At 39.4% G+C, this 21676-nt stretch overlaps 1 protein-coding gene across 2 annotated transcripts; it reads right to left on the minus strand.

Moving 5' to 3' along the window:
- Positions 1-707: 707 nt before the first annotated feature.
- On the minus strand, positions 708-19656 carry c15h6orf136 (chromosome 15 C6orf136 homolog). 2 transcript variants are annotated; one of them, XM_042435649.1, is made up of 7 exons: positions 19493-19656; positions 11522-11770; positions 8893-9579; positions 6621-6709; positions 6305-6505; positions 6124-6193; positions 708-4675 (listed from the first exon to the last, which is right to left on the minus strand). In XM_042435649.1, exons 2-7 carry the CDS (start codon positions 11618-11620, stop codon positions 4538-4540), a joined length of 1284 nt encoding a protein of 427 aa, XP_042291583.1. In that variant the 5' UTR covers positions 11621-11770; positions 19493-19656; the 3' UTR covers positions 708-4537. The 2 variants fall into 2 exon arrangements, with proteins under 2 accessions (XP_042291583.1, XP_042291582.1); XM_042435648.1 differs by having other exon boundaries at positions 19367-19656.
- Positions 19657-21676: the final 2020 nt, after the last annotated feature.

Here is a 21676-nt window from a genome sequence, read left to right on the forward strand (position 1 = left end):
AGCTCTGTGCTGCTAAAAGTTCAAGATTAATTGATAGGTGGATGTCATGATATAATTGGTTGAAATTGGTTGGTTCTATGTAAGCGCATGTCATATTTTGTTTTACAGGACGAAAACATGATTGGATTTTAATACAAAAATACAAAGAAATGGATTTTTTTGGCATATGTTGTTAATAGGCGCACAATATGAACAGGGATGTAATCTAAAATGGTTTAAAGGCATTTCTCAGTTCATCTCAACTCCAAGACTAAGTTAATGACAGCTCCAGTCTTACACCATGTCCTAACAGCAAGCGAGTGTCAGACTATTACGTCGCATGACAAAACATCAAGGTCCCTGGTGATCTTCCTCCAGCCAGCTGCTACCTTATTTAGGTTTTTGTAGTGAAATGAGGAGATATCATCCATTACGCGCTTTCAATGCAAGCGACAGAGGATTCTCTGAACATAATCAGTACATTTCAAGCCAAATCTGTGCATTAGTTTTTGATATTTCTTGTGCTCAAGTGGAACATAAGATCTGATGGTGGTATGGCAAGAAGGGTCAGGAGGTAATCAAAAACATTAGGGGTCAATGGGGAAAATGAAAGCAGCAAATATTATGTCAACATGGCTTCTAGTTGGTGATACATCTTCCTCTGGACCAAACTGGATGGACAAGTAAACATCACCACTTTAGCGCACACAATGTGACAAAACAATAGATTTAATCATCATGTGTTTATTTTATTTTATTCACATAACCAGGATTCACAGGAGTTATTGCAGTAGTACATGTGGAAGTTAAGCAACACAGAATCTGACAAGTCATGTTTCTATACAGATATGACTGATAAATACACACCAGAGGATATTCATTCTGTGATGTACCACAGCTACTGTTACAGCATGCTTTATTGGCCGGTTTGAACAAGCACTAACTATTGTCAAGCAGGCAAGCTGCTGTGTGAAATCTTACTGTGAAATTACAACAAACGCTTCAGCATCCAGACTGAGTATATACAGCTACTCATTTAGGTACATCTTCACAACCAAAGCAAATGTTCAATGGAAACTGCTTCTACACAGAGATTCTTTTGCATTCAGCGTTAAATGACTAACAGGGATGTATTTCTCTAGTCATACATTTACTTCTGGTCAGGTCTTTTCTAAGGGGCATTAGAAAAGGCCTGACCTGAAGTAAATATGTACACACCGTATAGTCTATAACCATGTATTCACACTGAGTAACTCAGTCAGCAAGACTCCATCCATTCATGTTCCAAACATCTGAGTGAGTAGCCAGTGTGTCATCTGTCTTTGCTGGCAATACAATAATCCAGAGAATAATCCAGGGAGAGAGAGAGAGAGAGAGTGTGTGTTGGGCAGTGAGGCTGCAGCTACCGTAGTAACCTGCCTACCATCAGAGTAGGCTGAGCAGGCGAGAGCAGGAGAGTTTCTGCTGAAAACAAGTACCAAGACCCAGGGAGCCATAAGAGCAGCTACTCACTAACAGCTGCAGACACTTTCAGTTTATAATTGTAGCGTCCGTCGTCCGACTAAGTATTGATAATAGGCTTAGTATTTTACAAATTAGAGTCTTTTATTTGACACCGTGTATCACCGGTAACACCTTTACATACAGCAACACCTTTCGTTTTTCTCAGAGCCCCCCCCACCCCCCACCATTTTTTTGTGTTGTTAATAAGGAACAAAACAAACACTGTGTGCATTTAGGTTGATCTCCCACAGTATCAAATTCTCCCAAACTGACCATGGTAGCCTCTATGCATAGTTTATGGTGTTTACAGTACTTGCCAGGACAATTGTTCATTTAACTACACTGGTGGGAAACAAGATGATTGATGTGAAGTGCAAGTTTTCTCAAAAGACAAGCCTGTTGGTCTATTTGTTCAGCTCTATTGGAAATGAATGGACGGCCAGTGTTTTGTTGACTGTTACTTTCAGTCTGCAGCACAGGTCTGTGGTTGGCCCCAATGTGGCCAAGGTGCTTTATCATGTCTTAAAAATGATCATTTGAAAAAATAATTTTCAACAGTCACAGCACACATCTCTAATGGTTTGCAATGGCTTTTTTTTTTTTTTTTTTTTAAGCGGGCAATTCAGTTGCTTTCACCTCTCCAAACACAGCTCACACACATATATACGCACGCACACACACACACACACACACACAAAGCTGTGTCAGACCATACAGCTGACCTCCACACAGTCACCATAGCTTCCATTCAGAACTACTACCACTGTATGCTGGGCTCAGATTAGAAGATATTCAGGCTGATTAACCCTAACTTTTCCTCTATAAAGATACGCAGGAAAGCTCTGATGTTCAGTTCAGAATTTCTGATCACATTTTAACATCCAGAAAGTCTATCAGACACAATCAGGGCCACAGCAATTAAATCTGTTTGATATTTGCAAGAATGAATATCTCTTCTTTGGATAAAAGAGACAATGAGAGGCTACAGAGAGGAGGAGAAAGGACCTTTGAGGGACAGACAGAGGTGGAAATCAAACACAATCAAACAATCACTCCCACTCCACGCAGTGATTGGTCAGTACGTGGTCGTGGTTGGTTTGTGGAGCACAGATGTATCAAGAAAAACTTCACCATGTTCCAAAATGGCAGCCCATTCATTCCTATGAAAGATGCTCATTGGACACGCACACAGAAAAACATTTTCACACTTCCACATTTTTAAGCATGCTCACTATGGTCTGTGTATGGGGAAAAAGTATCCTTGCATATAATCTATTAAATGTCCGTGTATGTGTGTAACAAAGTCTGATTTTAACATCCTTCAGGTCTTATGAACTCTTGTAATCTGAGCCCAACATTGATCCTGCTGAAACCTCTGCACCAGTTTCAGTTTCTGTCTGTGAGCATATTTAGTGAAATGAACTCAACCAGAGGTACACAGCATGCACCTCACCTGTGAAAGAAGCAGCAGTTTACACAAAAAGGCTTTGTATCACATCCCAACACCCTTTCACCACACAGTCCTCCCATATCTAACAAGATGTGTCTCAAATCGTTTCTCTAATGGTACTAAGAAGAGTTTTCACAAGTTTCAGTCTGTGTATTCTTCACCGCATTATATTCTACACGTACTGGGAGTGCTACATGGCGGACAGGCGGAATCCACTGTTAATGGCTGAAAACCTCCTGAGTAAACCTTTGGCAAGTTTCTTTCTCACTCCAGTTCAAACAGGCTGACTAAGTGTCACGAAAACACCATAATCTCTTTTTCAAACATTGCACATCAGTAATCAGGCGTTCCTATGTCTGAGAATTTAGCTTTGTGATGCATTTTTAATCTAGCAACACAGATAAATGATGTGAGTCTGTATTATGCAGGGTGTCTGCGGAGGTAACAAATACTGTGGCTTAGATAAATAACTGACATATCTAAGCCCCTAAATCATATACCCCAAATATCCTCATGAAGCCACTGTGATAATGGATGGGCTATTTAAAGGAATAGTTCAGCATTTTGGGAAACATGCATTTTCTCTTTCTTTCAGAAAATGAGACGAAAAGATGGATATCAATCTGTGGATGAGGTACGGTGCTGGAGTCAGGACATGGTTAGTAAAAGTTGTATTTCTGTGTAGTTGTAAATTAAATGCAAACAATTCAACAAATCTGGAGAACAGTCATTAAGTCGATAAGTCATTAAGATTTTAGTTCTTCTTTAAGAAGGAAATTGTTCTGGAAATCAACCGTTCAAATCAAAACTCTCTCAACTATGAAATTACTTCAGTGTAGCTTCAGAAAAGAGTTTACTATGTGTACTGTCAGTTCCTCTATAATTAGTACCGGAGTACATTGTTCTTTCAAGGAAACAAGAAATAGCAAAGAAGTGTTACTGAAAGCAAATACAAACATTTCCCAAACGTTGAAATATTCCATTATGGAGGAGGAAGTTTTTTTAATTGGCAGGTGCTTGTTTTGTATCATGCAATTTGGATTTGACATGTTACATAAGAGTATGAGAGCACCTCTAGCTTTACCCTTTGCATTGTTCCTCATGTCGAGTCTTAAGAGCTACATCATGAAGTTCATCATGTTCTGTATCAGGCAGCCTCTTTATTCTCTTTAATGTTGGATCTGTTTAATGTTGACTTCAGGTTAAAAGTTTTAGTTTCACATCCTCAAATTTCAAATTGTTGCATAAACATTTGAACAAAAAATGTTATCAAAATCTGTTAAATCTTTTATTACAGTGGCTGTGGGCTGACTGTCATAGAGAAGACACATGTGACATCTGATAACCCAGACATGCGATCAGGTTAACATCTAAAATTATTTCAAATGATAACACTAAAATTAGAAAAATAAAAACCAGTATGAAGTCTTGACTATAATTAATTCAGAGGCAACAATATGAGATTTCAGGACACAGAGCTGAATTTTCCATTTTTAAATGTTCCTATGTTGAGAATGAATGAAACCTGTAAGAGTGGCATGGACCTTAGACACACTGTTGATTCCACTGGCCGTTACTCCTCTAATCATCATCCTTTTTTCCGTTTCAGTCCTGTCGCAGCGAGGACAGGAGGAGGGGCAGCAGGTTGAGAGCAGGTCGGTGCTCCTGCACCCCTAGAGCCACCAGAGCCCCCGCCAGGATGGACGTTACCCTGGGCAGGACAGGGGGCTGAGCTGGCATCACCTGCAACAGGGACAGAGGATAATCACACCGGAAGCTCAGAAGGATGCACAACACAGCTGTCCATGAGTTGTTTTTCCGACATTTTTCTTGATTTACAAGCATACTGAACACACATGTGCAGCTGGTTTAGATGGTAATAGATGGTTTTTGGTGGTACTTGACTATGACAACCCTGTGTGCCTCTAATTTCCTCTGTACTCGTTCGTTTTAAATGTCAGTTCAGCCAATCTCACCGCACGGCTGCTGTCATCAACCTAGATTTTTGTTTGTTTTGTCAGATGATATTGTGATCATTAACCTCTTCCACTCCTGCTCCCCTACCAAAGACCCATTTCTAGAGGGAACAGGTCATGTTTAGGGGGAGATAGTAAGTCAACAGTATATGCCACATAGAAGTGGTATACATCATCTGAAAGCTGGGAGCCTGAAGATTAATTTGGGGTGTTCACAGTTCAACACTGTGTGTCAAGTTTTTCTAGTAATAAATCTGTAATGAACATGTTTTGGTTAGGCGCCCATTTAAATTTTAAAAAGTTCAGAGTGTATAAGGGCTTAGAACATTACGATGAAAGTATATGATGGCCATTCACATGCTCAATTATGTCTCATAAGTTGTTACTGCAATTTTGGGGTTTATACATTTGTTACACAGATGTGGTGCAAAATGTAACCATTTTTGACCACTTGAGAATTGATAAAAATGGTCTAAAATCCCTAGAGAATACCACATTAATACACCAAGACCTTGAAGATCACCACAGAAAAGTTCATGCTGTGACTTGTTAAACTTTTGACATTTGGAGATTTCTGTAAGAATTGCATTTTTCTGCGATTGAATGGCGAGCACTTTGGTTCTGGAAATTGCTCAGAGACCCCCTTATTGTCATATACCTAGGAAAGCCATACATCCTCTGAATGCCCTAGGTCTCTAGTTTGTGGTGCTAAAGTTTCATGAGGCTGTGATTATCCTAGAGGTCACAAAACATCATTTTATACAGTGAGGTCAAGTTTCAAAAAATCTCAATGAAGAGATTGGTCTTATTACAATGAAACGGCTACTGTGGGTACTAACATCACCACACATGAATACAGTTGGGCTCACTGAAGACACAAGAGTCTCAGCTTTCCAGTCATACCAAATTTATGCAATTCCAAGACTGTTTAGGGACTCAAGTATGCAGAAATATTCAAATGCAGCTGACAGACGGCTGCTTCTGTGGACAGAGACCCACACTGACTCCGACTCGCTTTCAGAGTCTCTGTCCACAGAACCTGCCGTCTGCAGTTCCTGGGGAGCTGAGAGGGCAGTGGCTGGCCAAACTGTCTTCACCAGGCAGAATGAGCTGTCACAAATTCTTTCCCAAATGCGTGTTCGTGAAAAATCCTCTAAAGCTATTAAATAAATGTCAATAGGTACTTAAAAGCATAAAACACGATTAGCTGCTTACTTTTTCAACTTTATGACAGTGAATGAGTCCATCCTGCCCAATGTAAAAAGTAGAGAATGCATCATATGACCTGGAACAGATGACATTTGGATTAAGTTAGTTTACAACCATGACAAAGACACTAAAAATCAAGCTTACAGTGGTAACAGCAGCAGGTCTGTCTGAATGTACTGTGTGTTACCTGTACAGGTGAGATTTGTCTTTGCGGTAGAAGCGCAGCAACAGAGAGTGGAAGGGAAGGCCCCTGACCCTCCAGCGAGCCTTAATGGTCCCATCCTCCATGTGCTTGGTCAGCTTCAGCACCTCCAGCCAGGCCTTGGTGTAGTAACACAGAAACAGGAAGCGCCACAGGGAGAGCGTGAGCTGGTACACCGCACGGCCTCTACAGCCACAACACATAGGGATGGACAAGTCACAAAGGAAGTGACACAAGCAAAGTGATAAGTGTTTGTAATAATGTATCACTATTAACACAAGGTGAGAATGTGAAGATTCACCTGGTCTTGGTATTGATAAGTCCATTGATGAATTCCATATCATTTGAGTACATGGTGTAGTCATGTTTCTTCGTAAAGAAATTTGGAAGCTGCAAAACAAACATAGTTCATCTATAAAACTACGGTCTAATGTAATCCAACACAACCACTCTCACATGGCAATCCCCTCTGCATTTCATTAGGTATAAATATATAGCAGCAGTTACTCTGTCACAGCAGGAGCCCCATCCCATTCACAATAAATGGGTTTTTATGTGACAGCAGTGGTAGACCTACAGTTAGGGGTGGGCAATTAAATGAATTTTATTTTAAATTATGATTTTGGCTTCAAACGATTATGAAAACAAGATAATTGAGATAAAACAATTATTGTGCCACTTCCCGTTTCGCAATGATGCTCTTGTTTTGTCTTGTATTATAAGAAATCCAGCACACCGCTTTCCTTTACAGTGGTGCGCTTTCAGCCTTCCCTAAAAACCCAAACTCACTCTCACTGGGAATCCACATAGTTAGTGAGATGTGAGTGGCACATAAGTGCGCTCTATCTGTTCAATCCACACCAACTCCGACCTGTGTTCAGTGTCTCTGTCCACAGAAGCAGACATCTGTCAGCAGCAGCTCCTGGTGAGCTGAGAGGACAGCGGCCGGACAAACTGCCTTCATCAGGCTGACTGACAGCAGAAATCTGCTGAACCAAAATAGTTTTCATATCGGCTCCAAAAGAAGAAATCAACAGTGTTTGTATTTATTGATTCATTGATTTCATTTCCCCGCCCACCGTAGTGAGTGAGGGGAATCTGCCTGTAGTGAAACAGGCAGCTCACGGACAGACTGGGAGCAATCAACGTAGATACCATTAATAAGCTCAAAACACATGTACAGTGGGATATTTGTGCGATTTAAACAGCTGTCTGTGCAGTTATGATTCACTAAATGCCACAGAAATAGACTGGGAGCTTTAAAAAAAAAACAACATGGTGGTGTCTGTGAGATGGATACATTTCATAAAATGGAAGCATTTCTGTTCCATGAGTCAGTGAATAATCGTGTTAAATAATCAATAATCAAGCAGCCTACAGTGTCAGTCAAATGTTTGACGTACTGTATATGTGAAGCCATGTTGAAGTGTGACGGCAAGGTTAGCCAAAGCTGTCAAAAGTTGACTGTAAACTTAATCTAAAAATAGATTCCAATAGATTTTAAGTCAGTTTGAAACATTGCAAAGATTAATTATATTTAAATATGTCTGACAAGATACAATGAAGGAGCACATGTCAGAAAATGACAAATGATGTTTTATTGTATGAACTATGAACCTTTAGAAAATGCTGCTTTTGCACAGGGAGAACCTACCCTTGTTTGACTATTTGTCTTTTGCTGAGAACTATTAAAAAGGTACACCTGCCGCCTACATTACCCACTATGCAACTTGGGCCATTGAAAGCTCAGTTGGAGATTCATGTGTTATGCTAGTAGCCGCTAATGTAGCCGGGCATCCAGAGATGAGGAGCTACAGAGGTCTGCAGACATCATTTCTAACTCCAGAGTATTTTCAGAGTTAACGTCGATGTAACAAGAATAAAATCACAATTTTGAGAAAAAAGGCATAATGTCAAAAAGAACAGAGACATAGCATAACAAAAAAGCTTGTTATATTTCAAATTGTCATACGTTATGATTAGACAATATAGATGTTTTAGCATTTCTTTCTTCCATATATTTTCACCTTGCAAAGGTTTTCAGATTGCACTGCAGTGTAACTTTCCTGTAGGCAGTAAACAACCCCGGTCTTTGTCTCCATGCTATGAAACCTCTGTATTGCTCCATGTTTGGAGATATGACTGCTTCACTGTGTCAGTCTGAATGCAGTGGGGTATTAGCAAGATGCCAGCAGATACAGTAAGTAGTGCAGTGGATTCTGGTTGCCTTCCGTATCAGTTCAAGGGAGTCATAAAGCAGCAAGTGAGCTGTTTGACTCAGCTCTATGGAGGAAACCAGCTGCTGTCTCAAACACTCATACATCATGTTTCTGGTTTCATTTCATTTCAGTGTCCTACAGTCTTTGACAATAAAGTTTGCCAGTGAAGTCTACAAACTCAAATATTAGATAGTATTTTACTTCACTGACTTCATGCTACAGGATGTTTGGTTTTAAGAGTCCACAAAAAACAACAACAAATGAACCTCCTACTACTCCTTCCTCTGGTCAGCAGTGAATGATAGTGAAAGTGCAACTTTAACTCATTTATCCAGACACAGAGTGCAGTCTTACCTCTATCCTCAGCCTTTCATACATCACGGCCAGTTTCTCTTCTCCTTCACTTTTTCCTTCAGTGTGTCCCCCCTCTGCTCTCTGTGCATGGCTACACAGAGAGGTAGGACACAGCAGAGGCAGCTCCACAGGCTTGTTCTCAAGTCCAACATCCTGTCTAGATTTCAGCCCGCACACACTAGACGCTGGCTCTGTTCCCGGGCAATGGAAACAATAAAACTGAGAGCCATACATGAAGGGTGCAGGACACCTCTCTGCTTCAAACAGGCTTCTGAAACATCCATGTTCTCTTTTTACAGCGTCACCACTATTTCTCTTGAAGCTGTCGACGTTAATGTCATCCTCTCTACTGCCATCCACCGTAGTCAGGGGGAAGGAGAACTCTGAGGACTTGTGAGCCCCTGGAAGGAGGAGCTCTGCTAATTTATTCTGACCGAACAAAGGGATCTCCAGCAGGGTGTGCAGGCCACCTGACTCACCCTGTCGCACCAGCACGCACATGCTGAGCGAAGTCTCCTCCCAGTCCTCCTCATACCAAGCACCTCTGTGTGGCTGGCTGGCATGAAGGAATGGGTGGGACAAGACAGGCTGCTTAACGTTCTGATACCTCAGGCTGTTGGGGGGCGCCAAGGCCCATGATGCACTGCTCAGGGCGCGTGTCTGATAGATCCACTGCAAGTCGACCACCTGAGGGAGCAATAAGGGCTCAGTAAGATTATCTTTATCATATTATACAGTTAGAAACACACTGACATTTTATAGCACTAGCAGTCTGATATTAGAAACATTGTTAGCGTATATAGAGTCAGAGTAGAAGATAAATATCAGTTTTATCTCCAGTACAGAGACAGATCCAGGCAGTCCTGGTGCCAGAGGAAAGTAACTGGCCGGGCATTTGGTTTTTATGGGTGCCCCCCCCCCCCCCCCTCAAGCACCATCACGACTCAACTATCACCCTGTCCAACCTGTACAAACATCAGCCATGCTTAATTTGCATACAATAATGCATCAACAATCACTCATGACTGTGTAATGGTACAGAGGGTACAGTGCTGTGCAGGGAGTAAACCTCACTCCTCGACACCTTAAGAGACGTGCTGGCCACAGATGATCACGCCCATGGGTTTTAGCCTCCTTGCTAGCAAGCCTGCCTCTCATGTCTAGGTTGTGAGTTTGAGTCCAGTGCAGGACTGTGCTTGTCTACACAATACAGGTTACAACTGCAGTTAAATTTTTCGACTGTTCCGGCGCCAAATACAAGTCATATAATCATTATAAGACCATGGTGAAGCATACACATACGATACAGAAAGTGCATCACCAAAATGCCACATATACATACACACACACACACACAGATGAAAGTGAGCCCTTTGCCTAATAAATTCAAGTGCCATAAAGTTTCAATGACCAGTGTCCAAAAACAAAACTCATATAACAGTGGCAAGTGAAGCCTGCATGCATCCTTCTGTCCACTCACAAGTGGTGCAGGCCTAAGAATATTGCACGAATCAATCAAAAACTGCAGATATCTAAGTCCATTCATACCTTTAAAACATGTTCCTCCTGGTTTGATGAGTGGCAAAGTCCTCGATTAGAGTAGAATGATCCAGGGTTCCAACAATGTCACTTTCCATGTTAAGTCAAGCATGATTACGTTTCAATTTAACCTGTTTCGATCGTTAGCCCCAGCATGCTAACTTCAGCTTTCAAACTTTCCACTCTGACGTCACACCGTTTCAGAGCAGATATTAAACAGCGGTTTTAAACAGCATTGATGCTAATTTCTCCTGGGAGGGCCAAATTCTTAGATGGGCGGGTTCTGGCCCCTCAAGGCTAATACGTCCTGGACCCCCAAGATGTCTTAGCCTAGCTTAGCACAAAGTCTGGAAAGCAAGGGGAAACTGCTAACCTAGCTCCATCAAAAGAGAAAAAAAATACAGTTACGGATAACTTCTCAGTTATCTGATTGGCATGTTGTATCTTATAACATTTAGTAATAAAAATGTGTTTAAAAAAAAACAAACAAGATATTTAGTTTTTAGTGGCAGATAACATTGGTGCTATTACTTTCTAGAAGCAGTTCCAACATTTAACTCCTCTCTTAACTCATGAATTGTTTTATATATTTCTGGCCATGTTAACGAAATGTGATACACTGTGTGAAAATAATACACCTTAAGAGATGTTGCTAAGCATTTGTTTTTGTTTTGTTTTTCACCAGGCAAGCTGTTTTACCCTGCCTCCAGTCTTTATGGTACGTTAAGCTACGTAGTAAGTAGGTCCAGGTCTACTAACAAATGTGGTTTTGGTAATCTGCTCCTTATTTTATTTAAAAGTTCAATGTGTGAAATTTGTGTTTCTGCGAATATTAAAGTCTGAGAAAAACACCAAGCTACTCTGTTTGAAAGCATTTGTTCAATGTAGTCTAAAAGAAGCAAATCTAAAGTTGGTAACACTAGAATTATAGTGTTTGTTGGAGAACATTTTTTAGGGAGATGTCATGAGACTGGTCACATTTAAAGATATTCAATACTGATGGAACACACACACACACACACACACACACACACACACAGAAGACCTGAACGAGAAATCAAAGAGATGATCTTAGATTCAAGCACATTACCTGACTGAGACTCAAGCTCTGGTTCGTGATGGGTTGCCTTCTGCCATGGCTGCGGACACAACCCACCCAGAAGGCGACACCCCCTCTGCTCACAGCCATTCACCACAGGGGCCAAGAGTTACCCCAGTCACCAGCTGACCATCACCCGCAGCACAGAGGACACCGCAAAGCCACACGGACCGGCTCCGTCAGATGGACTGAGTGTAGATAATTACCATCTACAGCAACAAGCTCTCCACCCCGACAAACCTGGCCACAGAGAAAAGAGAGCAGCATACTTACATGAGATGAGAGAGTAGAGTGTTATAACCAAGTGGTGCTACAGCAAGTCACAGTTACTGAAACTGGGATTGTGTAAAATTATATCTGCTAAAAATGTTCACTTGACAAAGATCAACTCTATGAGTTTGTTGACATACGGTAGTTGATAGAAGAATAAACAACTATTTAATAACTAGAAATGCATTTCCTGCAGAAAATACATGTGAATGCTGAAAGTTGAAATAAATCGCAAAGCACTGCTGACAATACTAAAGACTTGGTCAGCATCCCGATCTTTACAATTTTGCAGAATTTTATTACCATGGCATATTACATTTAAGAGAAACAGAAGTTGGTAATAACTGTGGTGGTGTTTTGTTAATGGCCACAAGATGGGGCTATTGGTGCCATGATTCAGTGTGTTGTGCAGATTCTCATGGGGACCTTGTCTACCAAGTTTCATTTTATTAAAGACAACAGAATTGCAGACATATAATTTTCAATTGCAATCCAATTCAGTATTGAGGAGTTATGGCCCATTAAGTGCATCAGGCCACGCCTTCAAAAGTTAAGTAACCAATTACAGACAAACCGTTAAGTGATATCCAAAAACGAATTAGTAAATTTGTTTGCGGTCCTCTAAATATGGTATGTACCAAGTTTGGTAAAGACTGGATGAAATATGTGCCAACAGAAGCAAAAAATGTTTATAAATTTAGGCGCAAATGGCCTATATCAGTCTACTTGACATCATTGAAGGAATACACTGTGCAAATATTTGGATAGGCCTCATGGTTCATAAGTTATTGGCCAAATCGTAAAATGTGTGATAACTGACCACATGGTGGCAATGTTGGGCCCATTTTTGAGTATGTTAAGCATTTCCAGATGGGACACCCATCCATGAAGTTTGAAAACTTTAGCACTTTTAGTTTTTGAGATATTAGCTGTCAAACATTCCTCCCATTGATTTTCCATTATAAATTTTAATATTAAAAAAAAAAAAATATATATATATATATATATGTATGTATGTATATATATATATATATATATATATACACATAAAAAAAATCACTGGAATATGCTAGAAAGATGAAAAGTAATAACATAAATGTCCTTAAAGAGCTGAACATTGATATTTGAATGGTTTCTATCGCTCAAAGTATGGAGGAGTAGAAAGCTTACAAAAAACATGTGGAATGATAATAATAATAATTCAAAAAGAAAATAAAAAAAGAAAAGAACGGGACAGAGTGCCAAACATTTCTCTGTTCTATATTTCTCTGTTTTGTGTCTTCAGGTTAGGCTAACCCATTGTTGCTAACTTTGGAGCTAAACCCCTTTACTTTTCCAGCATTTGGGGAAACAAGAGACGTGACTTTTTAGCATTCATTAACTCACTGTACTGACAACTTACTACTAACCTTTTCCTCTGCCCCACTCGCATCCACCCTCACTTCTCTGCCCCTCGCTCTTTCCCACTCGCTACGCAAACATACTCCTTAACAGAGCCACGCCAATAGTTTCCCAGGCAACGACAGAGGTTGACTCATGTACCGGAACAGCGCTGCTCAGAGACTCCCAAACGCTGTTGATTTCTGAATGAATGGATATTCATTTGTTCAAATATTAAAAAATATTTTTTTTGGCCTGGCGGGGGTTCTCGTTGTTATCATTATGGAGAAACACAGATTCAGTAAGTGTTCAGTACGTTCAGTAAACGTTGAGTACAGTTAGACCCAGCAGTCTCTATTAGGTTGGGTGAGTTCAAAGTTTTGAAAACAACAGGGGTGTTTTGAATACACCCCTGTTTTCACAGGTAATTTGTTAGTCTGTCCCTCCCGCTGCAGGAAATAATGGATTAATCCTAGAAAGCTATTTATGTAGCACTTTCTCATTAAGAAAATAACACAGAGATTATTTGACCAATGAGAATTTACCCTGTTTTCACAGGTAATTTGTTAGTCTGTCCCTAAAGAAAGTTTCTCTGTGCTCATTGAAAATCCAATTTTAAAGGGTCTATGAGATTGGTGACATCACAACTAGTTTGGAGCCAATCGTTGTGCAGCATGCACAAATGTGATGTGGAAACTTGAAGCCTCCAGTGCACATACACTGAGAATGGACTTTTCATTTAAGTAGGGGATATTTTGTGTCCAGCAGGACAACTTTAAAATGAATATTTGCATATTTACAGACATGAACCTGTAGTTCATGAGAAGGAGTAGTGACATTTTGAGAATATTAACATGGCAATCAGTGTTTCCTCTATATGCTTTGAACAGCGGCAGAACAACATTGCTAAATGATGAATGCCAAAGCTGAATTTTCACATTGTGTATTATAATCATGACAAACACAAACTGCACATACATCCTCCACTTCGAGCAGCTGAGTAAAACTAGCTGGATAGAGAATGGGAACTGGTATCATGTATGGCCTCTCTCTGTCCTACACACACACACACACACACACACACACACACAGTGGATAGCAGTGCAGAGGAGCTGCAGTGGAGACAGTGAACCAGGTGAAGTGAAAGAATTAACAACCTCTATGTGGTTACTGTAAGTGCAATAAAAGCTTTGTGAGTAAAAAGCCAACAAGAACTTTATTAATACACCTGTTCAACAAGGATAAAAATGTAGAAAAGGCACATTATGTTTTACACAACCACAGCGTGCTGGTAAAGCTAATAGCGAATTGTTATGAATAAGCTAAAATGAAAGCTGTCTATGTGTAGCTGCTGTAAATGTTTAACTTAGTTTGCCACGTATATTAAAAGTAGTCAAACCAGTAGGGCTGTAGTCTACTGGTCAACTGGTCGATTAGTTAATCGATATACTCTCGTCCGACTAAATTCTCATTGGTCAAATAATCTCTGTGTTATTTTCTTAATGAGAAAGTGCTACATAAATAGCTTTCTAGGATTAATCCATTATTTCCTGCAGTGGGAGGGACAGACTAACAAATTACCTGTGAAAACGGGGGTGTATTCAAAACACCCCTGTTGTTTTCAGAACTTTGAACTCGCCCAACCTAATGGAGACTGCTGGGTGTAACTGTACTCAACGTTTACTGAACGTACTGAACATTTACTGAATCTGTGTTTCTGATGCACGTTATTGTGGTATCAGTCAGAGCTCCTCCACTGTCTCCAGCTTGTGTGGAACGCTGTTGCTTGAGTTCTTACTTGCACCAAGAAATATGGTCACATTTCCCCCATGCTAGCCAATTTGCACTGGTTCCCTGTTAGATTTCAGACTGATTTTAAAATTGAACATTACTTTTAAAGCATGAATGTACTGACTTGGGTTGCAGCAGGTTTCACGGTATACCATGGTATGGAAATTGACGGTTATCATACCCTATGCATTGGCTTATTACTGGTTTTGTTTAAAAAAAAAAAAAAAAAAAAAAAGAAGGGGCAGCCTCAACTGCCTGTCAGACTTGGCAACTGGTGCCACACACGTATGAAGTGGAGAAAATGGCAGAGAGAAGTGAGACTAATGCCACTAAAAAAAAATTGAACATGGAGTTGTCCTTGAGGAAGGATATTAAATAATTAAATATTAATATTAAAAATGTGGATGCAGAGTGGCTGTGAAAGGAGGGAACACTTCCCTCCATGCAGATCCAAGTAGGTGTCCTGTTAATTAAACTTACATCCCTAACGAAAAAACGTGAACTTTTGGACGTCGATCATAAAATGCGCTATTGATATCATTTTTGACATCCTGGCTCCTGGCTTCATCTGTTTTGCCTTACAAACAGACACTCACTGACCCCAATCTGACCCCATAAAGAAACACAAACTTTCCCGGCTCAGGTGGCTGACATAAGTGTGTGTATGAGTTAATTGGCAACTATTTTGATAATTGTTTAGCGCACTTGTGAAGGCCTCTCTCACTATTTTGAAAATTTTTACAAACCAAACAATCGATTTAATGGAGAAGATTAATCCATAATAAAAATAATCATTAGTTGCAGTTGGATACAAAATGATTCCAAAGGGCTCCACCTCAACCAAATACAACAGTAAAATCCTGCTTTTACATCAATGCATGAGTAATAATAATCTAATGATATATATGTGAGTATAACAGTCACAGGGGACATTTTTCTGCATTGATTACTTTTGCTTTTAATACTGAAAGTACATTTCTGAATTAGTTAGAATTAGTTGAAGATTATGTACGATTTTAGTCGACCAAGATTGTCTTTGGTTGACCACAGCCCTACAAACCAGTCCCCCCTCTCTCTACGAGCGGTACCTGCTGAATCACATCCGCAGCAGAGGGAGGAGGACAGAGGACAGGATTATGTGGTGACTTTTAGGGCTGTAGTCCATAATCTTCAACTAATCGATTAGTCACGTAAGGGGGGGGGGGGGATAGAGTGCACAGTAAACTCGGCAGCCACACATTTCTCTGTTTTGTGTCTTCAGGTTAGGCTAACCCATTGTTCCTAACTTTGGAGCTAACCCCCTTTACCTTTCCAGCATTTGGGGAAACAACACAGACTTTTTAGAATTTATTAACTGACACACTATAGTCTGTACTGTACATTTACTGCCAGACTGACAACTTACCGCTAACCTTTTCCTCTGCCCCGCTCGCATCCACCGTCACTTCTCTGACCCTCGCTCTTTCCCCACTTGCTACGCAAACATGTTGTTGTGAAAACAGGTAATTTGTTAGTCTGTCCCTGCCACCGCAGGAAATAATGGATTACTCCTGGAAGGCTACTGATGTAGCACTTTTCTCCTTATGAAAATAACACGGAGATTATTCGACCAATGAGAATTTAGTCGGACAAGAGCATATCGACCAACTAATCGACCAGTCGACCAGCAGACTACAGCCCTAGTGACTTTGCTGTTGTAAACTGCAAATATTTATTTATAAAAAATATTTTTTAGTTATATTTAAATTTATATTTAAAATTATATAGCCGCAAGGTGCCACACACCTTCTCACAACTTGAGGCAATGACATCACGTGCAAAACGGGGGTATTGTGCATATTTAAACTTTAAAAAATTCACAACAATTTAACTGTTGGTGATACAGTTCTGAAAAAAGATAGACATTTCGGTGAAACATGTTTAAAAAAATTGGCCTGCAAAGTCCCTTATATTTCGATACATACACCATTTTGCCACAGTCATGCATATACTCCAGCATTGCTGGATAACACTTTTGCTACACAGTGTGTAAAAGGCCTTTACATAAAGGAATTCTATTTAGACAACATGTTTGCATCTTTTTCTCAGTTAAGCTTAAAGTACAGTCTACCTCACTCTAATTTTTTTCATTACATGTAACTCATCAACGCATTTTGTGAGGCAAAACATCCCTAATATTGAGACCACTTGTGAGAGACACACTCTTTTGGAATCGCTTTCTCTTTTGCCCGAGAATAAGAAGGTTCTAACTAAATTTGTGAGTTTTTTTTCTCAGGACTCTTTATCTGTCAACTGTATCCAGAGGGCTTGGGAGGGAAATCAATGCTGTGCTGCCTGATAAAATATGGAGGACTGCACTTTCCCGTATTCACAGTTGTTCAATACAGCAGACACAACTTAATTCAGTTCAAGGTGACTCACCGTTTCCATTACCCTAAGGTAACAATACATAAATTTTAACCCCTGTCTCCCAGATCTGTGATAAATGTAAATCAAATGAGGGTACATTGTTGCATTTATTTTGGGACTGTCCACTAATTCATCCATTCTGGTCAAGGATTTTTCCTTTTTTTTCCTGGGGTTTACCAGAGGACCCTCGCTCCTGACAGGGACTTGGCTCTCTTTGGATGCTCAGAGGACTCTTTGACTCTCCCTTCGCACATTCAAACAGCTTTATTGATGGGCACGGTACTAGCAAAAAAAAAACTTTTCTCAAAGACTGGACGATTCCAACTCCACTGTGCTTTAGAAACTAGTTGCATGAACTTGCTTTGGTTATCCACATGGAAAGACTGTTTTAAAAATTCAAAAGGTCTACATAAATGGGAAGAACCTTGGGTCTCTTTTTGCAATATCTGGGCTCAATTTGACCATATTTGTATGTATTTATACATTGAGCTTTTTTTTAAAAAAAATGTATTTATTTTTTTGAATATTCCTCTTTTTGTTGGGCTGCAATTAATAGTCACTTATGTATGATGTGTAGTTATGTACTTTTGTGTCTTTGACAAGTGGTTAGAATGAACTTTTCTTACTTGTATTCCTCTTCCCTGGTGTGTGTGTGTGTGTGTGTATGTAAGCGTGTGTGTACATGTTTAAGTTGGGTTATGGGTACTGATTTTTGTGTGGTTTATATGTTGCTATGAATAATTTGTCAATAAAAACAATATACAAAAAATAATTTTGATGATGTGGACACAGGCTATTTTTTAATTTATTACCATGTTTAAAGGAAGAAGGTATCATGCCTCATATTGCACTTTAACATTAGAGTATGGAATATTTTGTATCTTTTAAGACTTTATTATTTTATTTATAAACCTGGACATCTTGAATGTTGTTTTCATTTTCCCATTCCATGGGCAAAAGTTCCTTGCTTTAAGTGGTTTAAAGAATAAATGGAAAGCAAAGTTATAATTATCTCCCCCCTTTTTTTGCTGATCCGAAAAATTATCCTATCCATGACTCAAAACCGTGATACGATCCAAACCGTGAGTTTTGTGATCCATTGCACTCCTACTTGAAAGCTTTGATTTTTCTCTCACATGGGTCTTCCACTGAGGGTTTCAGAGACTCTGCCAGGAGCACATGATCTGCAGCAGACCACAAGCTTATAATCAGAGACTCCATGGTGACCGCTGAGACTGAATTAACCAGACACGAACACACTACAATCTAAACGTTTCACACGGCTGTATCCTTAAAACTTGTGATGTCCAAAATAAAGGAGCTGTGCAGTAATACTGTAACAGTCTCTTCTCAGTGAATATATTTGGATTGTTAACGTGCGTTTAAACAAACTGATTTGAAGACATCACTTTGGTAACCTGTGAAGGGCATGGTGTTGTTTTAAACATTTGACAGAATAAGCGATTCATGCAAAATAACCCACAGAGTGACTGATGATTCAAATAATAGTTGACCTAATCGCAACACTAACATCCTGTACTGCAACGTAAATGATATTGATGACAGTACGTAATCACTGACAATAAACCGGTGCTGTTAATTTCTAGGAACTCACACAATGTGATTACGGTATTTGATGAGGAAATGAGGACAGCACAAATTAAGTTACTGTAGTCTTCAATAATTTGCACAAACAAGCTAAGACTGACCATTATTTATCGCATTAACGTTAGCTTGTTCGTTTTTTAATGATCATCGCTATTTAGGTTTACGTGGAAAACTGCATTTTATTTTTTAGTATCAACTGTTCACTTTTGAGTCATAGGCAGAATATTCACCACAAATTACCATGGCTCCAGCTATCTTCACTAACGTTGACATTAAGCTATATATTGGTTAGCGAGCGATAGCTGTTAGCGTTAGGCTAACTGCTACCAGCTGGTAGTCAGCTAGCTACAAGCTTGGCAAACGTCCCTGTAATGTTACCTTTTACGGACGAAAACCCGCTGAAGTCAGTGTAGATGCAGTGGTTCTCCAAGTCAGGCTTTATACAGTCGTCACAGGCAGATTAACGATTGTAACATACTAGTAAGCATTACTTAGCTAACTTACGCGAATGTCACCCCAGCCCTATGTGTCCTTGTCCGGCCAAACGCGCCACACGCAACCGGTCGTAATGCTGCCTTCACTGCTGTGGGAGAAATGGCCACTATCCAAGTTCTCCTTGCCCGGCCAAACCATGAATGTATAAAGTGAACTGGATACAGGAACAGCGCCGGGCTCTGAGGCAAATCTGGCATAGCGGCCAAACCATGTAATGACAACGTCACGTGATGTACACTAGCCCAAAAAAGAGACTTACATTGTGAAAGAGACGTCTGTAAATCGCCGGATACATTTTTTGAGCATCATAACCCCCGCGAAATGACTCGTTTCACTATCAGAATTCGATCAATTCAGTCCAATAACGTGTCGAAAGTCTAGAGGAGCCGCACGATTAAATCATGTTATTCCCATTCAAGTTAGCCGGAGGGCTAAACCGGAAGTTAGCCGTCTCAGCCGGCGGAAGTCTCTAGTGAGCAGGCTCCATGGGCGCATGCGGCCCATATTTGCAGAGCGTGGGCGCTATGTTTTTATCATGGTTTTCATCCGTGTATTTCTTTGCAGCGGGAAGTGACTTTTTTCTTTTAATTAATTTTTATTTGCAATTTTGAACAGTAACAAATACCAGTGGGCATATATGCCAAGGGTCAAGGGGCAAATAAACTACATAATGAAAGAAGAAAAAAGGGTTCAGCAGTTCAGACAACCATACAATTTACACATATCAAGAGTTTTAACGGCTTTCAGGTTTGTAGTGCTGAATGGCTTGTATGTATTGCTGCATTTCATTTATAAAAAAAAATGTAAAAAAGTCAACTTCAACTTTGTGAATATGAAATTTGGCTAAGATAATAAAAAGATGTATAATATAATACTATTTTTGTTCTGTATTGCAAGACGTCATAAAAAAACACACATCTCTGTATAGTAATGAATTGAAAAGAGGGTAAAGTACCATGTTTGATTGAAGCATTACCATTTGAGTAAAGTGTTTTGATAGATTTACAAAAATAGTCACCAAAACGAAATTTGTAAAGTGATTGATAAATAAATTCTTGTTCCAGGAATCAAAGGCCTTATAAAAATCCCAAAAAAGAATAAATCCATTTTCATTAATAAATTAAGAATAATTGAATAAATCCAGAACCAATCTAATACTGTTTGCAATATGCCTGTTTGACATAAAGCCAGATTGTGATTTGTCAATTATAGAGGCTAAGGATTTCTTAATTCTATTTGCAAGAATAAGAGCCAGTACTTTGTAGTCATTTTTGTGTAAACAGATAGGGTGCCAGTTGTCTATCAAATGCAAATCTTTTTTTGGGTTTTAGAATGAGGGAAATAAGGCCTTGTGTTAGTGTAGGTGGTAATACTACAAGTTCAATACTTTCAGAAAAGACATTAAAAAAAAGGGAGCCAGTTAATTGGAAAATTTCCTATAAAATTCTGTAGTGAATCCATCATTGCCCGGAGATTTGTTGTTTTCAAGGCTTAGAATAGGATTCAGAACTTCATCATGATATCTTCATCATGTTATTTTGCTGTCACAAAGAGCTTTATAATCTTCAGAAATTACTTTGCAATTTTTAATGGAGTTTAGAAGTTGATGTTTTTTCTTCTGAAAAATTTTAAGTATAAAGTTTGCTGTAAAACTCTGAACAAAAGGAATCGTTTTGTGATCATTAACAAGGTTACCATTAACTTTTAAAGCATCTGTGGATGATTTTTTCAGTTTGGATTTTTCTAAACAAAAAAACCAAAATGTAATGTTTAAAGTAACTACCTTATGGTGAGAAAAGGGAGCTGCATGGATACTGATTTGTATGTTGTCCAAGTCAAATTTTTGTGAGAAAAGCTAATAATCCAGTTGGGACTGTCTGGAAAGGTTTTTGGAGTTCCGAGTGTATAATTTGGATGAAGGGAATTTTTGCTCTCCATGCATCAAAGATGTTGAATTTTTTCATGAGATCTTTAAAATTAGAGTTAGTTAAACTGGATCTCTTTGATAGAAATCGATCTAAATTATTGTTTAATACAACATGAAAGTCTCCACCAATAATCATAAAAGAATTAGGGTACTTATTCAACCAGAGCTGTGTTTTCTCTTCCAGTATATCAAACAAAATATAATTTTCAGAACAAATGTTGTAACCATAGATGTTAATTATAATCACTGTTTTTTGAAAAGTAGAG

Source organism: Thunnus maccoyii, chromosome 15, assembly GCF_910596095.1.
Source record: "Thunnus maccoyii chromosome 15, fThuMac1.1, whole genome shotgun sequence".
Classification (NCBI taxonomy): domain Eukaryota; kingdom Metazoa; phylum Chordata; class Actinopteri; order Scombriformes; family Scombridae; genus Thunnus; species Thunnus maccoyii.

Excerpts from the sequence above, each read along its gene's own strand:
- c15h6orf136 (XM_042435649.1), bottom strand. The coding sequence starts at position 11,620 with ATGGCTGTGAGCAGAGGGGGTGTCGCCTTCTGGGTGGGTTGTGTCCGC. Across the intron at positions 9,580-11,521 it reads AGAGCTTGAGTCTCAGTCAG|GTGGTCGACTTGCAGTGGAT; the intron begins GTAATGTGCTTG and ends TTGCTCCCTCAG. Across the intron at positions 6,710-8,892 it reads ATGAAAGGCTGAGGATAGAG|CTTCCAAATTTCTTTACGAA; the intron begins GTAAGACTGCAC and ends TTTGTTTTGCAG.